The sequence below is a fragment of the Aspergillus tubingensis genome, assembly GCF_013340325.1.
Source record: "Aspergillus tubingensis WU-2223L DNA, scaffold_4, whole genome shotgun sequence".
Classification (NCBI taxonomy): Eukaryota; Fungi; Ascomycota; class Eurotiomycetes; order Eurotiales; family Aspergillaceae; genus Aspergillus; species Aspergillus tubingensis.
Window position 1 is genome coordinate 1322433 of NW_023336278.1, and position 18299 is coordinate 1340731.

Consider the following 18299-nt stretch of genomic DNA (forward strand, 5'->3'; position numbering starts at 1 on the left):
ATACCTGACGGTCGGAGACATTATACTGGAGCAACATGTTGTCCCAGTAAACATTCCTATACTGCAATTGAGTTAGCCTTGGTCTGAGCCAACTGATGCAACGTTCTATGTGAGAACAAGTATTTCAGAAATGCATGAATGGTATAAAAAAGATGTTGTCTGCATCGATAACTCGAATAAGACTCGTCATCTAGGGAATCATCCTCGTGTACTGGGGAATTGCAGGAAGAGGGCTTGAATTTACCTTTTACTAGGTGTCATAGAGAGAAGATCATAGCAAGATATCTGCCATCTTTGATTACCAGTTAGCTTCAAGCCAAGAGGTTATTATGTGTGAATCTTCATTATTGAGAATTATCTCAGTGGGCGAGGTTTTCTAGGCCTGCCGCAAAAAGGGCATATCCATCAAGACCGGACGTTATGTCTGACGCCGTCGGAGCCCAGTGCCGTTTCATCTTCGAAGGGATGGAGACGAAGGAGACAGTGAGAATATAGCTTACCCTTCGCCAACTATATGTGAAGATAAGAGCCTGTTGATCTGTAGACAATCTTGTAACCGTCAGCATATGCGAACAAAATTGATGACAGTGAAAACAATAGGCAGTTTTTTTATGACTGATCAGAAATAGCCAATTTTTATCGTCGATGACCCGAAGGTCTCAGTCGGTAATTTCCAGCGTATATATTGTAAAAGAAGCATCATGCAAGTCATGGGGAGAAGGATAAGGAAGGTAAAAGGGAGAGCTTACCATTGAATCAGACAGACTCGCACATTTTTCTGGGAGCTAGATGAGAGTATTAGTGTCCTGTTGACCGTTAGCATCCTGCTTTGATCAATGTCTGGAAAATTGAACAAGAATGTCTTGAGCAAAAGCATCAGACTGACGTGCAAAACAAGTGAGTTTTCATGCCCTGAAGGGGTCAAAGACTCTAGTTTGAAATGGTTGTAGGTATCATCATAAAGAGGGGAATGGGGATGATGGAAGCGCTGGCAATTGTGGCACTTACCAATTGAATCCTGTGCATCGAGGCGAGATGTGTCAGTTCAACAACAAAGGTGAGCAAAGCCACGGTAATGTGGTGATCTCTACAGATATGTGATGCATGCTTCCACGGGCATTATAGGAAGGCATCACACAGTGTGGGATGTTGTTGTGTGGGAAGAAAGCTGGAAATCCGCGTCGAAGTTTTTCAAGCATTCCGTTCGGAGCTAATTTTACCGAGAAGCTAGCCCCAATGTGGTCCGGTTATGAGTGGTTTAGGTAAGCATCTAACCGACAACCCATTCTGCCGTGTCTGTCTGCCTCAGAAGGCGGAAGAGAAGGCGGTGGAACTTCCCGTCTTACCTTCCGGTTTTGAATCGGGTTCCCGATGGATGAAACTCGTATAATAATAGTCTGACATGGGGGATCATACTAACTATTCATGGCCAGAGCAATAGCTCTGATCAATTAGGCTGGACCAAATGTTTGAGACATGTTACTAACCTATCCCTTGTTGATCAACGGAGCAGGAGGTACTACTCCGGCTGTTCAGGAGGGATCCGGAATCGACTGATTAAACAGAGCGGGCGAGACTCGAATAGTTCGGCATAGTTTGACGCGGATTATCAAAATTCGCATGTCTGGTGACCATCCGAAATCCACCCGCCGCGATTAGGTACAACGGGTTGAGAGATAGTCTAGGTATCCTTTCTAGCTGCGCTTATGCGACATTTTTCTTTAAGCCCCTTAATACGAGCCGAGGGAGTTCAATAGTCCGGGTCGAACCAGCGTGGGGTGTGTTTATCGCTGTTGCTCATCCGAATGGAAGCATGAGAATAAATAGTATCTTATGAAGCACAGGATGGCATCTAGGAGCCTGACCACACCAATATCATTTTTTACCAACTGTCTAGTAGCTAGTATGCTTCCTAGTATGCGGGATAGACTACTCCGTACTGGTAGAAAGAAACTCCAGATCCCAGCGCGGGGAAATTCGGGGCTAAACCGGGCGAAGGCAAGAGAAAGAGCCGGGAACCCGCCCAAACCGGGTTAGAGTGGGGGAATGACGAAAACCATCCTTCCTTTCTAGTTATTGCGTCAGGCCCAAAGGGAAAAGGGTTCTGGATGCTCTTTCTCTCTCCACTCTCTCTTTTTTGTTGTAAATGTCCGGTTTATTCTGGCTTCTGACGTTAGGTTCCTAACCCGGTAAAAGATTGGTCCTGGCTGGCCCCAACTCTCACTTAAAGGATGCCCCTGTTCTCCTGGGATGGAGGATAGATCACTTTCTTCCTGCAGCTTCTACGTATCTACGTACTCATTGCCAACTGTCCCTCCCTCCTCCACTTGTTCCAAAGTACTTATAAACTACATCTCAACCGCTCCTCCCAGCTCATTCCCACCCCTCCTCTGTACCCTGGTTATCTCCGCATCTTCCTGCTTTCCCCGTTGACCCGAGGTTGAAAAGCCAAAGTTCTTTTAAAGAAGCAGCCAGCGCCAGACTAGATTGTCTCCGCTTTCCACTTGTACTACTACTACTACTTCACAAGCCCTCTCTTCCCCCAGCTTCAAACCACACGCTGCACAACATGTCTTCAAGCGGCAATGGCGGTGCTCCTCCCGTAGGACAGGAGAACATCAACACGGATATTGTCACCCTCACCCGCTTCCTCACGGAGGAGCAGGTCAAGGTTCCAGAAGCCACCGGTGACTTCACGTGAGTTTTCCTACCCCTCCTCAATCAATTCTGGCTGTTTCTCTTACTAACGACGGGATTCCCCCCCTCTTTCCAGACTACTCTGCCACGCTCTTCAATTTGCTTTCAAGTCTATTGCCTACTACATTCGTCGCGCTTCCTTGATTAACCTGACTGGTTTGGCTGGTTCCTCAAACACGACTGGCGACGATCAGAAGAAGCTTGACGTCATCGGCAATGATATATTCATCTCCGCCATGAAGGGCTCCGGCAAGTGCCGTATCCTTGTTTCCGAGGAGGAGGAAGAGGCTATCATCTTCGACGAGCACCCCAACGCCCGCTATGCCGTGGTCTGTGACCCTATTGACGGTTCCTCCAACCTTGACGCTGGCGTTTCGGTTGGTACCATCTTCGGAATCTTCAAGCTTCCCGATGAGGTCCTCGGTCCCAACAACAAGGTCACTGCTCAGGACCTCCTTCGCCCCGGCACGGAGATGGTTGCCTCTGGCTTCACCATGTACGGTGCCTCCGCACAGCTGGTGATCACCATGCGCAACGGCGGTGTCAATGGCTTCACCATGGAGAACTCCCTGGGTGAATTCATCCTGACACACCCCAACATGCAGCTTCCCGCCAAGCGGGCCATCTACTCGGTCAACGAGGGTAACAGCATGTACTGGGATGACTGGGTGAACAAGTACCTCCACTCGCTGAAGTACCCCGGTGACGGCCAGAAGCCTTACAGCGCGCGTTATATTGGTAGCATGGTGGCCGATGCCTACCGGACTCTCCTCTACGGTGGTGTTTTCGCCTACCCGGCTGATTCCAAGAGCCGCAAGGGCAAGCTGCGTATCCTCTACGAGTGTGCCCCCATGGCTATGCTTTTCGAGAACGCAGGTGGTCTGGCAGTGAACTCCCAGATGGAGCGTCTTCTGGAGGTGGTTCCGGAACACATTCACGACCGGAGCGGTGTGTTCCTGGGCTCGAAGGACGAGGTACAGAAGATTATCGACACGTACAACCAGCACCACAAATGAGTTCATGCCACAATGGAACAGCACTAGGGTGGAGTTTAATGGTTTCATGTTACTTAATGCGAGCCAGTCAGTGCGTACAGCAGGTACCCGGTGACACCTTTGCACTGGCATGTGATTTATGATCCACAAACATTTACATATTCAAAATGCAAATAAAAATTCTATAATCATACATCCGATTCACAAATTCTTAAAACATTTATTTCTAGTTATTTGTAAGCCACAGTTGTAGGGCCATCAACCTTGTAGTGTTTTAATGTTTTTGTTCCTTTGCATGTCTCCGACCTTGCCCCGCCCCCGCACTATTGGCCCAAATTACTTTCTCTTTCTTATACTCACAGATGATTAGATAAGTTATTAGCCAACTGATATAAATGTGCCGGCTAACGGACAGAGGATAGCAGTGTGTTTTCTGGCCTGGTGCAGATATATTATACTGACGTTATAGGTCTATAGTGTAGTAAGCTCTGCTTGGACAGACTTGCTGGTATATTTATTTACCCAGCACCTAGTACCCTAGTATTGGATTGAACACTATCATGTGTAGTAGCCCCTTGATTAAGTTGACAGATCCATACTCATCGAATACTAGAAGATTATTACCATGATCATCATACACATTGGTTAAACAGTCGTAGAAAATAAGTCGCCAGTACCATGACATCCATCACGTGCACTTCCATACGTTAGTAAGAGGATTCTACCAAGAGACTCCGACTCACCCATTTTGCTCTCTTTAATTATTAATGTCGCTTAACGGCACAGATAATTACATTAAGTTCCTCCTTTCTTCGAAAGAAAAGTCTTTCTCGACATGATGATTGAAAGACCTCCTACCTAATCTCAACCAGATCCCCCTTCTTAATATATCTCCACCTCCACCATCCAAACCCAACCCCCAACATAGTATTTATCCACATCTCGATTTCTTCCCACCACATTCCACATTAAACATAGCGAAGCTTCGCCAAGTCAAAACCTTACTTACTCCTAGCCCATCTACTAGCCAACATGCCCAAATTTCCACTATCCATGGATTGCAATTATGACCACAAACTACTACCAGCCAATCGGAGACTTTCGGACCCTTCCTTAAACCCCCGATTTGAGCGGATCTAACTCCCTTCGGTAGTAGGTGGACTAAAAAGACCTAAACTACTACTAACTAGATATGAGATGAAGTGCCCACTATCTATAGTGATGAAGAAAATTCTCATCGTCTCCTTAAGGGGGGGTCTATCCAAACAGTGATTCTCTGATTAAGAGCGAGATAGGATAGATGGCCCAGGGATAACAAATGACACAAACACAAAAAGAGTAATCAGTCATTAGGAGTACTAATACCAAACCAATCCCCCAAAATCCCAACTCAGATATACTATACAACTTACTACTTCCTAATTGAATAAAACCCAATCCAACACTCATCATCCTGCCCCATAACCATCAAAGAAAAGAAGAAAAAGAAAAAAAAAATGTCCTTCACACCCTGCTCCTGGAATGCCTACATGAACCACTACTCCGCATGCTTCCGACCCTGCTACACCGACTACCTGCTTCAAATCCTCGACAACGGCACCTGCGGAACAAACTACACTGCCATCGCAGAAAGCACGTCTAAATCCACATTGAAATGCATCTGTGAGAATGCGCACGGGGTGTCGGATAACTGGAGTGAAGCTGCTTGGGAGTGTAGCTACACCCGGTGTGATAATCTGACGGGGAGTTTTAATTATACTAGTTGGATTGGTAGTATTTGGGCGTATGATGATTTGTGTGCGTATGCGAGGGGTATGTATACTATCTTCCATCTTTTGTTCATGGTTTTGTGTGGTTTGGATTGGGTTGGGTTAGGGTTGGGCTGATTGAGTGATGGTATCTACTAGGGACTGAAAAATGTACTACATCTGGGGCGGAGAGGATGGGTATGATGTCTGGTGGTGGTTTCACGACTGGGGTTGTGGTGCTGGGGTTGTTGGTTTTGGGTCAGGTTTTGGGTGGGTAGGAGGACTTTATATTGGAATTATCTGGGGGTATTGAATAATGTAAGTAAGCTTCATATACTATATGTATTATAGAGGAGTGGAAGTGGAGATTTGGAAAGACAAGTGTAACTAACTTCTTGACCGGCATGAAGATGAACACTTTAGTATATATCCCAGCTGCAACAATTGCGAGCATGATATCATGTAGAGCAGTGGCTAAAATACCCTTTTTCTGCCAAATACTAGACATTATAGTATTACAAGATATTGAAGTCAAGTAAATGATAATTATGTCGGCCACTCAATAGTAGCTAATGCGATTGTGCTAAAGCATGCCCTTGATTGGTGGAATTATAAATTTCCTTCCTCGAATTCCTACACTGCAGCGAACTCGGCAAAGATTCCATAGTTGGACATCGTATTCATTTGAGCAATGAAATAGAAATGTTTCAAGCTATAAGTGTCAAGTTATTATACACGAGGCGCTGAAGGAATGTCCAACTGCCTGGTGGCGGTCTGGGCATGGCTTTTTCTCTCCAATGCTCCGCTTTACTTTCATACATGCCGCTTGAGATCGAGACGTGCGAATTCCTCTGATTGCAGGGTGACCAGAATAATGGTTCACTAATCTCTACAGCGAGATAATTTACATTGCATATGGATATAATAATATGACCTACGACTTCTTTCTGTGTATACAATTGACATATATAATTCCGATCATCTAGTAGCACAGCCAAAAGAAAGACACGGATAAAAGGACAAGACGCCATGAATATCTAGATTCGATCGAATTCCCTCAGGGAATGTACTAATGTGACATCTTGATCCAAAAGTGTGAAAGGAAAGGAAAATGCAACGCATGCAGTCAGAAAAAGAAAGACTAATCAACAGGATCCTCTTCGAGGAGGGTCTGGAAGCTGAACGGGGTGAAAGGTATACCGTCACCCATGAAATGTTTGCTCATGGCTTCGACCCAGTGAAGACGGAGGGAGTGAAGCATGGCACTGGTACCCTCCATGACACAGAGAATGGCGATGGTCAAGGTGAACCATAGGTAGAAGGTGACAACGATCATGATCACCCGCATGGTGGAAGACTCTTGTTCGAAAGCGCCGCCAATGGTCATGTCCCACAGCACGATAGAGAGCTGCTGGTGGGCCAGAGACAGAGCCCACAGACGCAGGTAGGAGGCGGTGTGGGAGATACAGTTCAGGCAGAATTCAATGGTGTGGATGACCTGGTGGATCATGATCTCGCCGAAGTCGAACTCCTCGTGCTCTTCGTCACCGAGATCCTGGGCAATCATGGCGACACCTTCACCGTCGCTAGCCATGCTGTCGCGACCGCCATCGGCATCGTCTTCCAACGCACTAATCCGGGATGGCTCGCCAAGGCCACGGTATCCAAGAGCGCGGGCACGGTTGTGCTCCCAACGAAGATAGAATGGCTTGAAGAAAAGCATGATGGGCACCTGGATGACAGCAAGAAGCAAGAGAAGAACCTGGACGCTTGCCTGACCGGGGTAGAGTTGCTCCTCGACAGTTCCCGGAGAGAGGAACATGAAGATAAGCATGTTGAGAAGTCCGGGAGGAGACTGGCCTCGGGCGTTCCAATCAACGGACCACTTGTAGATGATGGTAAGAACAAGGTAACCGAAGATGGACTGGAAGAAGATCATTCCGGGAATGAAGTTACCAATAACATCAACCTTCGACTTGAAGTGCCGAGCGTTGACGTATTGCAAGCAGAGAGCGTAGGTCATCTGTGAACAAGGTTAACAATGGTTAAAAGAAATTTGGTGAAGTCTCTTACGTGTGCCCAACCGAGACAAATACTCATCTTCATCTTCAGACTGTTGGTGAAAAGAAGAGAGTTCTCGGCTTCGTGCCAGTTCCAGTCCAGACCGAAAGGAAAGCGATAGCCAGTCTTCAACGATGCCTCGACGGTCTGTCCTTGCTTGATATCGTCGGGCCACTGCCACTGACTGGGGAAGACGGTGAAGGACTTGGAGAAGATATCGTTGTAGAGAAGACCGGTGTACATAGAGAAGAGACCCATCATAAGCATGATGTAACGACCGTAGAATGCCATGTAAGTCAGCTCATCCAGCTTGGTCTTCGCCAGCTTGCGTTCCCAGAAGATCATAGCGGCAGCAGCCAGGGTCATCAAGGCACCGTGGCCAAAATCACCGAACATGACAGCGAAAAGGAAGGGGAATGTGACGATGGTGTACAATCCGGGGTTAGCTTCAGAGTACTTCGAGATACCGTAGGCGTCGACGATAGTCTGGAAAGCTTGAGTGAACTTGTTCGTCCGCATAAAGGTTGGTGGGGTCTTATTGGTCCGGATTTGATTGACGATAGTAGGCACACTCAACCCAGCGCGGTCGTTGACGTCCTGCAATGTTGACTTGATCAAGCCCAGCGAATTGGTCGGACACCATGCTTCCGCGATAAGAGTCTTTCTCGCTTGATCGTAGGAGAACTTGTTCAGTGTATCATACACAGCCTTTTCCTTCTTGACAATGATCATCCAAGCGGCAAGAGAGCGGGCAATCTGCGTGAGTTCCGCGTCGAGGGTGTTTTTGGTGTTACGAAGAACATTGCCAACATCACCCAGGCGAGTATTGACCTCATGAATCTGATCCCGCCTCAGCTCACTGTTCTCATCGACGTTGTAGAGGGAGGCCCCAAGCGACTCGGAGATCTTTCGGATCTTAGCGATGATGCTCTTTCCGTGAGCAAAGATGACGAAAACGTTCTTGTGGGACTCCTCGTTGGTCGTCGGGTCGATGATGGCCTCGGGGATCTCCGACTGGTTCATGTAGAGGTTACCACGCAGAGTACGCCACAAAATGCGCTCGAAGGCACCAATCCTGTCCCGCGGAATCACACCAGCCACAAATCCGATGTTCATCTCCAGGAAAGACTGCTGACCCTGCGCATCGCCGTTGGGGCCGCGGCTCTGCTGTTCGACATCGCGGAGGAGAGGGGCTTCGTCGTTGTCGAAAGATTGGCGAATTTCCTCCGTATGGCTGTGAGCGCGATCGAAGAAACCACCAGCTTCCCTCAGCACCCAGCGCCACTCAGTCAACTCCACCTCACGTTTCTTCAGGGTCTCATAGCTATCGTTCAGCGAAGCGATCCGTTGTTCGAGACTTTCGCTACGCTCGGCGAGCTCGTCGATTTCGGAGGCCAAAGGAGCAGCGAGTGTGTCGGAGAATTCAGACGAAGATCTCATGGGGATGCTTGCCTTGTCCATCTGGGCATGGAAGTAGCCTGGTGTGCGAGACGGATTAGATCGAGGTTCATAGAAACCTTAGCGCTGATTGCAGAACATACGCAGCTGTCTTTCCACATTATCCAAGCGACGAATCTCCTTCGTAAAGGTACGCTGGAACGCATTGGTGTCGGGGTTAAGCTAGAAACAGACGCAACATATATCAGATGGATTCGTTCGTGCATGTCAACTAAGACATCTAGGCAACAGACTCACATCTCTAAACTGGACCTGACCGAGCTCTCCCAGAGCACTGACAACCTCTCTTCCGATCTCGTTGGCGATGTAGAGCTGGGTCAAGCTCATCTCCGACGAGCGGAACAAGGTGTCCCTTGGAGCCATGGTGAAAGCAAGACTGCCTTGAGCAGTTCTTCTACACCACAGGGACAAAAACGCGCAGAAGCGCTAGAACCAGAGATTGAATAACTTGCTGTGGGATAAAGATAGACTTCCAAAGCCGAACTGGCAAAGGATTAACCGTAAGGGAGGACTTGAAGCTATCCAGCGCCCCTGGAGTTCGATTGATGATGCGGTTCGATGGCCGCCGAGCCGCGTGGCTGCTTCCCGGCACGTGATGTTGCTCACGCCCGCTGACTAAACTTGGCCTCCATCTGCAACCACACCACCACCACGAACTACTATACCAACTATATCATATATCCACTTTGTGAAATGACAGTGTTAGGAATGTCCATGCGAACAGGCGCAGCAGGATATGCAGATATACGAGGTATCAAACAATAGATGTCTTGTGGATTTTGATATGCTAAGTCCCTACGTATACTACCCAATGCTGGCCAGCTCCCGTATCCACTCAATACTGTAACCCAGACAAGCCTAAAACGATATGCAAATCTTGAACGTGTCGTGTGAAAAGAAGAATGCATAACATACTCTTCCACCCATGCATGGTTATCGTCCCTCATTCGCGCATTATGCGAAATAGCTCTTCCAAAGAACTCCAGAAAGATCCTCAAGCTGATCCGGCGTGAAGGCCTATAGAAACAAGTTAGTGAATTGATACTCCTGGGCTTGATCACTCTTGTATGGTAGTTGAAACTTACCTTTGCATCAATATGCCAAGTATCTTGCCTTGTCTTCTTGAATTCACTGATGATAGACTTGACGCTAGAACCAACAATGCCTGGATCACTGGCAGCACGAACACTAAGTGTCGTCAGCGCCTCCGGCATCCAGCTCGGGGGCGGACTGTTGTATGGGAACGCTTGGATGAGCGCCCCGAGACCCAGAACAGCACCGTGCCTGACTAAGATAAGTCGAGTATGTTCAGGGGTCGGCGTACCAGCCCCTGAGGAGACCGGAGTCGATAGGCCAGAGCGGAATCCCTTAGGTTTCTTCGGAAGGGGATTTTCGACCAATACCTTCGTGAACCGTTCTCTGAGTCGGTTGACCATCTCCTGCCGGAGAGACACAGGCGAGCAACGGATCATACCGGACAATGTGGCCGATGCACCCACTCTCACTTCGTGCTGAGGATCTTCCAACATGCTCGCGACACACTCGAACAGTTTGTCTCGATCACCGCTGGAGAGCAAGAAGAGGCGACGGAAATATATGATTTGGATATTGATCATGACTCGCAGGCGTTGATGCCACGAGGGAGAGGTCTGTCCAATGTGGATGAGAGTTTTGATGAATCCAGAATTGTCTTCAGCCGGATACGGAATGTTGGGCAGATGACGGAAGACGTGGTATGCCAAGGACTGCAGCTCTGGGTCCTCCTTGACATCCATCATGTGCAAGAGTTGCCCCGTGAACAGATCCGGGAAGAAGGGGACCAGTTGCGTGCACTCGTGAGACGAAAGAGTCGAATCGAGCCACAGAAGAACTGTCTTGCAACCCGATGTGTAGGATGAGGGCGCTTGTTGGCCAGGAGTCCTCTCATGGCGCCATTTCTCAATGCGGCCAAACACCTCATGGACCATCTTTGTGAATTCTTCAGTCGGAAGGTAAGGATAGGTACCCACCGATGATGCTGACTCTTGGGCTGACAGTAGACGTTTGAGATCGGCATAGGACTCGTGATATCTAGTGCGGAATATCGTCGCGATCGTCTGACCCATCGCTTCGCGAACGCCCTTGTAAGGATGATCAAGGTGGGCAAGGAAATCCTTGATAATCGGCTTCTCAAGTTGGAAGTGCCACCCAGCATCGATGATAGACTGGTGTAGCAGATTGATCTTGGAGCTTTCCTTAAAAGCGGCATTTGTACCCATGTCCAGCCGGAAACTAGCAAGCCAGTCAACCAATGGCCAGGCTCGTCGAGGATCCCGGCACTGGAGAATCATATGGAGGAAAGTCGTCCAGTAGCCAGAGTTCTCGGGCGTTAAGCCATCAGTGAAAATCTTCTGGACAATAGGGAAAGCGTATTCCCAGACCATTGTGCGCTTCTCGACACTTGTATCTGCCACAGAGCTCACCAGAGCGCCAAGAATCTCAGCGGTAGCCCTATGTTGATGTTTGTCGCTGCCATCTTCAAACACAAGCTGGATTTCCTCCTGAATGTCCTGGAAAGTGGCTGCTGTGAGACCATCTCGAAGCATCAATTCAAATGCGTAGAGAAGCATCATAGCGCAGGGCATACGGAATTTATCCGCCGAAGGATCTCGGGGCTCTTGCTTCAAGTACATGAAGAACTTGGAGAACCAGCTTCGGTCGAACAGTTTACCCATATAGGCGCGAACCTTCCACTCCACTTCGTCGTATTCGATATCCCGTGCCACATTCGATTTGTAGGCAGGCATGCTATCTGCCCACACCAGCCAACCAGGGAAATCATGGTCAACGTAGTACTCCGCTTCGGGGTTTCCAAAACTCGAAAGATATTCTTTGGTCCATCCTTCTTCGTACCGCTTGGTGGCAACCTTGATTTTGGAAGGGAAATGTTGATGTCCCAAAATGTAGTTCTTGTAATCATGGCTGCAAATTGCCCGCACATCTATCATCGTGAACAATGCGATGAGCGCTTGGGAATACATACCCCTTAGACCGGGGTGATCGTCGATTGAGCCGTGAGTCACCAGGTCTATGAGGTTCTCGCTTGCAACATAATCGAACCTGAGGCCCATTGTAATAACAATAGTAGCCGCGCGGCTGGCCACCTTCCAGTGGGAAACCCGGGCAAGGTTGACAAGCTCTTCTGACAGGTCAGCCTTCTTTTTCTCGATAAGCACACGCTTGTTGTTGATTGTCTCCCGTTTCTGCGTGATCTCATCCGAAACGTTCTCTTGTGGGGCGATAGCCTCAACGATGTCGCGGTCCAAGATGGCCATTCTTTCCATGGAACGACCATAATCCATGATCTGGAACACTGCGCTAGAGCAGATCCTCTGGACAGACGGTTTGTCGACGGCACTTGCGTCTATGAAGGTTCGGACCAAAGTGGGCGCGAATTTCCAGTGACGACCGACTGTCTTGGCGACGCTGCCGAGCAACAGAGAGAACAACGCTCCTTTGATCCGTGCGTGATCATTCTCCCTGATGCCCTTTTGGAGAGCTTTGAGAAGAGGAGGGATGACAAGCAGCCGGGAACCCCAGACAGCCTTGAGGGCCGATTCGCCCGCACTTTGAGCATTGCGCCGCGTTTCGGTATAAAGGGAAACGCAGGACTCGGCAATGTCTAATAGCAGAATCTCATCCAGCTTGGACCGACGACGAGGCGCTGCATTGTGTCTCAAGCGCTGCAGATGGTACACATTCGCCCTGCGTACGAGCAGAGGACGAGGGTAGTCTTTACGGATACCGCTCATCTTATAAGGGTGAATGTCGGCCGCAAGGAGACGTGTTACTCTGTCAAGGACATGGGCGGATCTCTCAATACCCACGTCCACAAACCAAGACCGGTAAGCCGAGTAGAGGGCTGCAAAGCAGGGCACATCATCCTCCTGCTTATCAGAGAGGAATCTGTGGACATCGTGGAGGACCCAGCCTGCCTTCTCTCGGATCTCATGAATCGTAGTGTACATCTGGTCCGTCTCACGCAGTGGATAATTTGTTGGGTAGGAGAAAGATTCCCGGACAGCCGCTTCATCAGAGCTGTCCAGGGCCGAGTCGGCATCTTCATCGTCAACGGTGTGCGAATCTTGTTTGGCATCTGCCATCTCCACATCATTGGAGGATGTGGTAGAACTGTTCACAGTTGTTGTTGATGCTGCCTTCGGATCGAAGAGCACAGAGATACCCGAAAGGATAAGTCGTAGCAGGACCAAATTTCTGGTTACCTCGTCTGACCAGTCTTTTCCACTTCCATCACGCTTGACGCTGGAAGTCTCGGTGGTCAGTGCCGTCAGCTGCTTGAGAGCAGACTGCGCCTGGTTCTGGAAGAGCTCAACGGCAAATTCGAGCTCTTCACGCTTTGGAACATGCCACTTTACGCTCAGTTTACAAGGATCCTGTCGGTAGCTCCACAGATCAGGCTGTATTCCCTTGGCAACCACATCAGGCTCATACAATGAGTAGTCCGATGTATATGTTCCCGTCAGGTTGAGAAGGAGATGGTGAATGAAATTGGAGATATGAACCGTCGGTATTCCCCTACACTTCTGCTGCATGTATACAGCTATGTCGAAGAGTTCTTTCTTATGTGCGAGAACTGCATCTCCGACATGGACGACACACATGCTCAGCATGCTAACGTTCCATACCAGGCCACGGTCGCGAGGAAGGACATCTGTGCCCGTTGTCCTAGTGGATCCTGCGCCATTATCATCGATCTCAGTACGGATAGCCTGTGTCAACACGGGAATGAAGCGTTTCAAAGCCTTCGCAGGGCTGACTTTGCACACAGAGTTACAGATGAAGGCCATTGCATCCCGAGCTTGGTGGATAACATGGTTCGACACGAAGTCGACGACCTTCGAAAGAGCAATATCGTAGTACTCCGGGGAGAGGGACGAGAGTAACGGCATGAAGGTGGCGGGAAGAGTATTCACGATGTTCTCTTCAGGGGAACCATTTCGGACTCTGGTCACGTCCGGCAGGTTCTCTAGGAGGGTGAAAACACGACCCAAAAACGATACAATAAAGTCCCCAAACCCGCACGTAGAGGACCGTAGTATCATTTCTTCTGTCTTATCGTCCAGCTCGGTGTCGTAATTCAGCTGCACCTCGACGCCTTGCTCTTCCATGCGTTCCATCTCGCCGGTAATCCATTGCATTGCGAGCATGTTACAATTTACATCATCCCCTTCTCTCGTCAGATCTGCCATAGGTATGTTATAGCATGCGGACTGGATAAAGGACAATGCATGCAGAGACTTCTCGAGGTCATTAGCGTCGACGCCCGGTAGTGCAAGGCCCAGTAAAGTGGTCATATGGCAGCGGTAGCCCTTCGTCCGTGAGATAATGCGCGAGAGAACCTGCAGAGCACGGAGCGAAGAGGTAGTGCGATGAACCTCTACAAGACCTTGGAGTGACGGGTAAATCCGCTGCAGAGCTCCTGGAAGGATCAGGTGAGGCTCCAGGAATGCCAGACTCTGTAGGGTAGACAGAGAAAAGCTCATTGCGGTACCACTTTTGGCATAGATACCCATGAAGATGACGTCGCGTAAACAAAGCACGAAACGGCGCTTCAAAGGCTCAGTCAGCCTCCGCTCTTCTGGTATATCCATCTCCCCACTCTGCTCACGGTTCCAGCGCATGACGAAAAAGTCGGCTAGATAGTACACCAACTGGGACAAGGTCTTGGTCCAACTACCGGAATTGGAAGGATGGAAGAAGGTCTCTACAGCTTGTATAAGGCCCTCAAGCTGAGTAAGTACTGATTCCTCGGCTTCAAGGCAAGCGGGCGAGAGTGACATCACAATCCATCGAGCAATGTGATGAGCAACAGGGTGCTTCCGAGTGTCTCGATCCAGCATTATTCCCAGCCCGGAAGAAATGTCCACAAGAGCGCTGTAAGGCGATGTGGACTGCCCGACCGGAATTTCCAGTAGCCGGAGGATAGCCGTGAAGATGAGCGATGACTGTTCCTTGGTGAATAAGCCATACTCTGAGAAGGGTATATTGCCAGCAGGCAATGAGTCTCGAGCTAGACGAGACAGATAATCAAGGTAGGTAATGTCAAATGTCTTCGAACGGCTCACAAGCGACCAGAGATGGAAATGAGTAGGGAGGTAATGATGCGGAAGAAGATCCTCTCTGGACTCGGGCGGAGGAGAAGTAGGAAGAAGGAGATTGATCAACCCAACGACGACAAAGGCGCCTTCCGAGAAGGACGTAGTGTAATGGGGAAGGAACTCTTCCAGCATGGCTGGCAGCTCACATGGGTCGATATACAATTGAACGAAGGCGCAGAGCTTTGTCAATGTCTTTACATTGCGCTTCAAGTTAGTTGAATGCACAAGCCCAGACTCCGTCGGTAGAACGAATGACTTCAATTCTCTGTATAGCGGTCTCCAATCTAGTGTTAAATCTTTGACTGGTCTGAGATAATGCTTGCGCCTGTAGCCAAAGTTAGTTCCGAGGCCTTCGAGCGACGAAAGTAGCGGGCGCACTTACTTAGTAAGGAGCATGAACATGCTTGCGAACCGCTCTGAAACATTAGGGTCGATTCCAGGAGCGAGTGACAGCTCATAATACAGCTTGACAAGATTGATCCGCTCGCTTCGAGTCGGATCAAACTTGAGCGACAGCCATCCTCTGAGCTCTCGTGTCCAGTGCACTGCACCGGGACTGAAGTCACCAGCCTCCACCGCGATATACAGCTGCTTTAGAATCTCTCGCAGGTTGCGCTGCCTTTCTGATTCGTCTTCCGGCGTGTATGGTAGGTATTTGAAGTATGGGTATGTACGGGGCCGGACCCGTGCCTTGGGCTCGCCCTCTCCGTTTAAGGCGACAGGCTCACCTCCGGGAGAGGTAGCTCGCGATATCTCGTGAACATTTTGGAAGTTATCGGATGTGAGAATGGCCTTAGGACCTGATTGATCCATCGTCGAGCGATCAGTCCGGCGATTACTGGGGTACAAAGGTTGGGAACGTGGGAGGAGGTTCGGGGGGACTCTGCGGACCGCGGTGTGTTAGCTAGCTTTATCTTGACCGACTGAAATGGTGTATGTGGCAATGGACGGAGTCGCACCTTAAACATGAAGGTTGGAAGCAAATTCTAAGCTGCAGATATCGATGCCCAAACAGTGATCTGCTATCAGTCTTCGCATAGGCGGTTTACTAAGACTTGGCTAACGAGGCGACCAGGAATGTCAGAGGCGCCAGACTGCACAAGATGGAAGACCCAAAGTAAGGTGTCAGGTATCACTTGTATGAGATGCGAATTTGGCCAGGAAAGCTTTCTTGCACAGAATTACGCTCGGGGTTGAGATAAACTCGAGCTCAGACGTAGCAATCCGACGGTGGAGGTGTCCGTCAAGTGAATCTGGCTCAGTTTTGTAGGATCGGTGATGACATAATTCCACGTAACGGCCGCAGCCTAATTGGGCCCCGTCTCCAGAACAACCACCGAGTGGTTTGCGCCGCGGCGAGGCAAGTTCTACCTACGGTATATACTGAGATTGACTTTTTGGAGATGAATTCATCCGCCGGTAAGTGGAATTTACATCCTACAAATTTGTGGGCAATAGCGGTCTTGAAATGAGGGGGAGGATGTGAGACTCGATGTTCGAGGCCATCTCTAAATAGTTCGCCACACGTGATTACACGAGAGACCCTTTGACCGGGGAAAAAAGGGGGGTAACTTGAACTGGTAATGGTACTTTCTTATATTATGAGTTATATTATCCTTCATATACCCTGTTATAGACTTGCGATTGGATCACGCGGGCGGGAGGAAAGACCCGAACAGAATGGCCTGGATCAGTGCATAGGCGACCATGCCCCGCACAGCCACAGTAAAGGTGCGGCTGTCTTGTAGGGAAGGTCGGGTTTGCCCCCAGTTGCCCGACACCAAATATACGAGATACCAGTACCATAGTGGATACCCTGAAGATATCCTATTGATTATCTGAACATGGTAAGAGGTCAAAGCCATTACCGCAAGCAATCCTTGTGGCACAGCTAGTCGGAGAAGTAGGGAGGCTGTCGTGGCTGACGACGACGCTTGGTCCACTCCGCTCAAAGCTCTCGGAAAGATGAAAGGCACTGCCACATCCAGTGCCCATAGCGACGACCGGCTAAGTATGGCCAGCATCGGCATTGCCAGCAAGAAAAGTGGGATATTGGACACGGTCCAATACCGAAGAAATCCTACATTCCTGTTATTCAAGTTAGTAGTGCGTTCTGCGGTGCTAGTCAACCATCCCAACGTACCAGTAATGTCCTTGAACCCAGCGATAGATACTGGGGACAAGCCATTGACACCAAGGGCGTGACGCATCGGCGTCCACACAGTATGTGGTATAGGCCACAGTTTGGGGAACGACAAGTCCCAGGGCAATGACACAGCCACTCATGATGATAACGGAGAGATGGGCACAGGCATCGATGGATAACCTTTGGCACCAAACCCGCCGAAGCTGCAAGAGAGCATCATAAGCATATAGAATACCACTTAAGATCCCATTACTGCGAACTGCAGTGGCTGCTGAGAACAGGACCGCAGCTACAAACAGTTTCACGTCGCCGGAGAGACGCTTCCCCGCCTTGTTATCGAGGAACGAGGACGAGTAGACATAGAACCCTGTAATGTTGAGCAAAGAAAACAAAGACTCCCCATAGGGCGCGGAAAGAAATGCGCCTGCAGGACAAATGATGTGCAGAAATGCCGAAAGAAAGCAGATTAGTCTCTGGGTAGCCGTGTCACGGCCAAATACGTTGACAGAGAGTCTATACAAGGCTAAGACTGCGAGATAATGGGCAACATGAGACAGAGCAGTCGCCACGACAGCGGTCCTGGCTGCTCCACTAGGGCCGATTAATCGGTGCAATGCTACAACCACAATTAGTGCTCGAATAACACAGCAATACACTTTCGATGAGGAAGACAGGTTGATCTACCAGTGGCAATATAGGCAAGGACTCTAGTGTACCCGTAGCCGAACGCCCACTCTTGCTCAAAGAGGTAGCCATTTTCGGCGATATGCAAGAAGTAAATGGAATCCCAGCGGACGAACTTGAGCGGGATGGGAAGGTGCGCATAAGTGATGTCTTCTGAGGTGACATCAGGGCGACTGTGGCTATGGTAGAGATGGCTTGTGGAAGTGTCGTAGCCAAGGCCAGGGCAACTGATGATGACCAGATATACTAGAGCCTTCCAGAGACAAAACGCTACCGTTAACGCCTTGATGGGCTGGCGGGGATTTAGAAGACTCGGGCGACTCGTCGCTGGAGAGCTCACGGAGGAGCTCAT

General features: G+C 49.4%; 4 protein-coding genes across 4 annotated transcripts; 1 reads left to right on the forward strand and 3 right to left on the reverse strand.

The window, feature by feature from the left end:
• Positions 1 to 2569: 2569 nt before the first annotated feature.
• Positions 2570 to 3713, forward strand: fbp1 (fructose 1,6-bisphosphate 1-phosphatase; the record flags this gene model as incomplete). Its single annotated transcript, XM_035498099.1, has 2 exons — positions 2570 to 2697; positions 2774 to 3713. 2 exons carry the CDS (start codon positions 2570 to 2572, stop codon positions 3711 to 3713), a joined length of 1068 nt encoding a protein of 355 aa, XP_035353992.1.
• Positions 3714 to 6581: 2868 nt separating this feature from the next.
• On the reverse strand, positions 6582 to 9322 carry AtWU_02987 (H(+)-transporting V0 sector ATPase subunit a; the record flags this gene model as incomplete). The annotated part of the gene is made up of 4 exons (XM_035498100.1): positions 6582 to 7463; positions 7514 to 8979; positions 9043 to 9121; positions 9197 to 9322. The coding sequence occupies 4 exons, from the start codon at positions 9320 to 9322 to the stop codon at positions 6582 to 6584; spliced, it is 2553 nt and encodes an 850-aa protein (XP_035353993.1).
• Positions 9323 to 9913: 591 nt separating this feature from the next.
• AtWU_02988 (proteasome activator BLM10) lies at positions 9914 to 15930 on the reverse strand (the record flags this gene model as incomplete). Its single annotated transcript, XM_035498101.1, has 3 exons — positions 9914 to 9976; positions 10045 to 15442; positions 15500 to 15930. The coding sequence occupies 3 exons, from the start codon at positions 15928 to 15930 to the stop codon at positions 9914 to 9916; spliced, it is 5892 nt and encodes a 1963-aa protein (XP_035353994.1).
• An 836-nt stretch (positions 15931 to 16766) lies between these two features.
• AtWU_02989 (DUF409 domain protein) lies at positions 16767 to 18299 on the reverse strand (the record flags this gene model as incomplete). The annotated part of the gene is made up of 3 exons (XM_035498102.1): positions 16767 to 17205; positions 17261 to 17879; positions 17948 to 18299. The coding sequence occupies 3 exons, from the start codon at positions 18297 to 18299 to the stop codon at positions 16767 to 16769; spliced, it is 1410 nt and encodes a 469-aa protein (XP_035353995.1).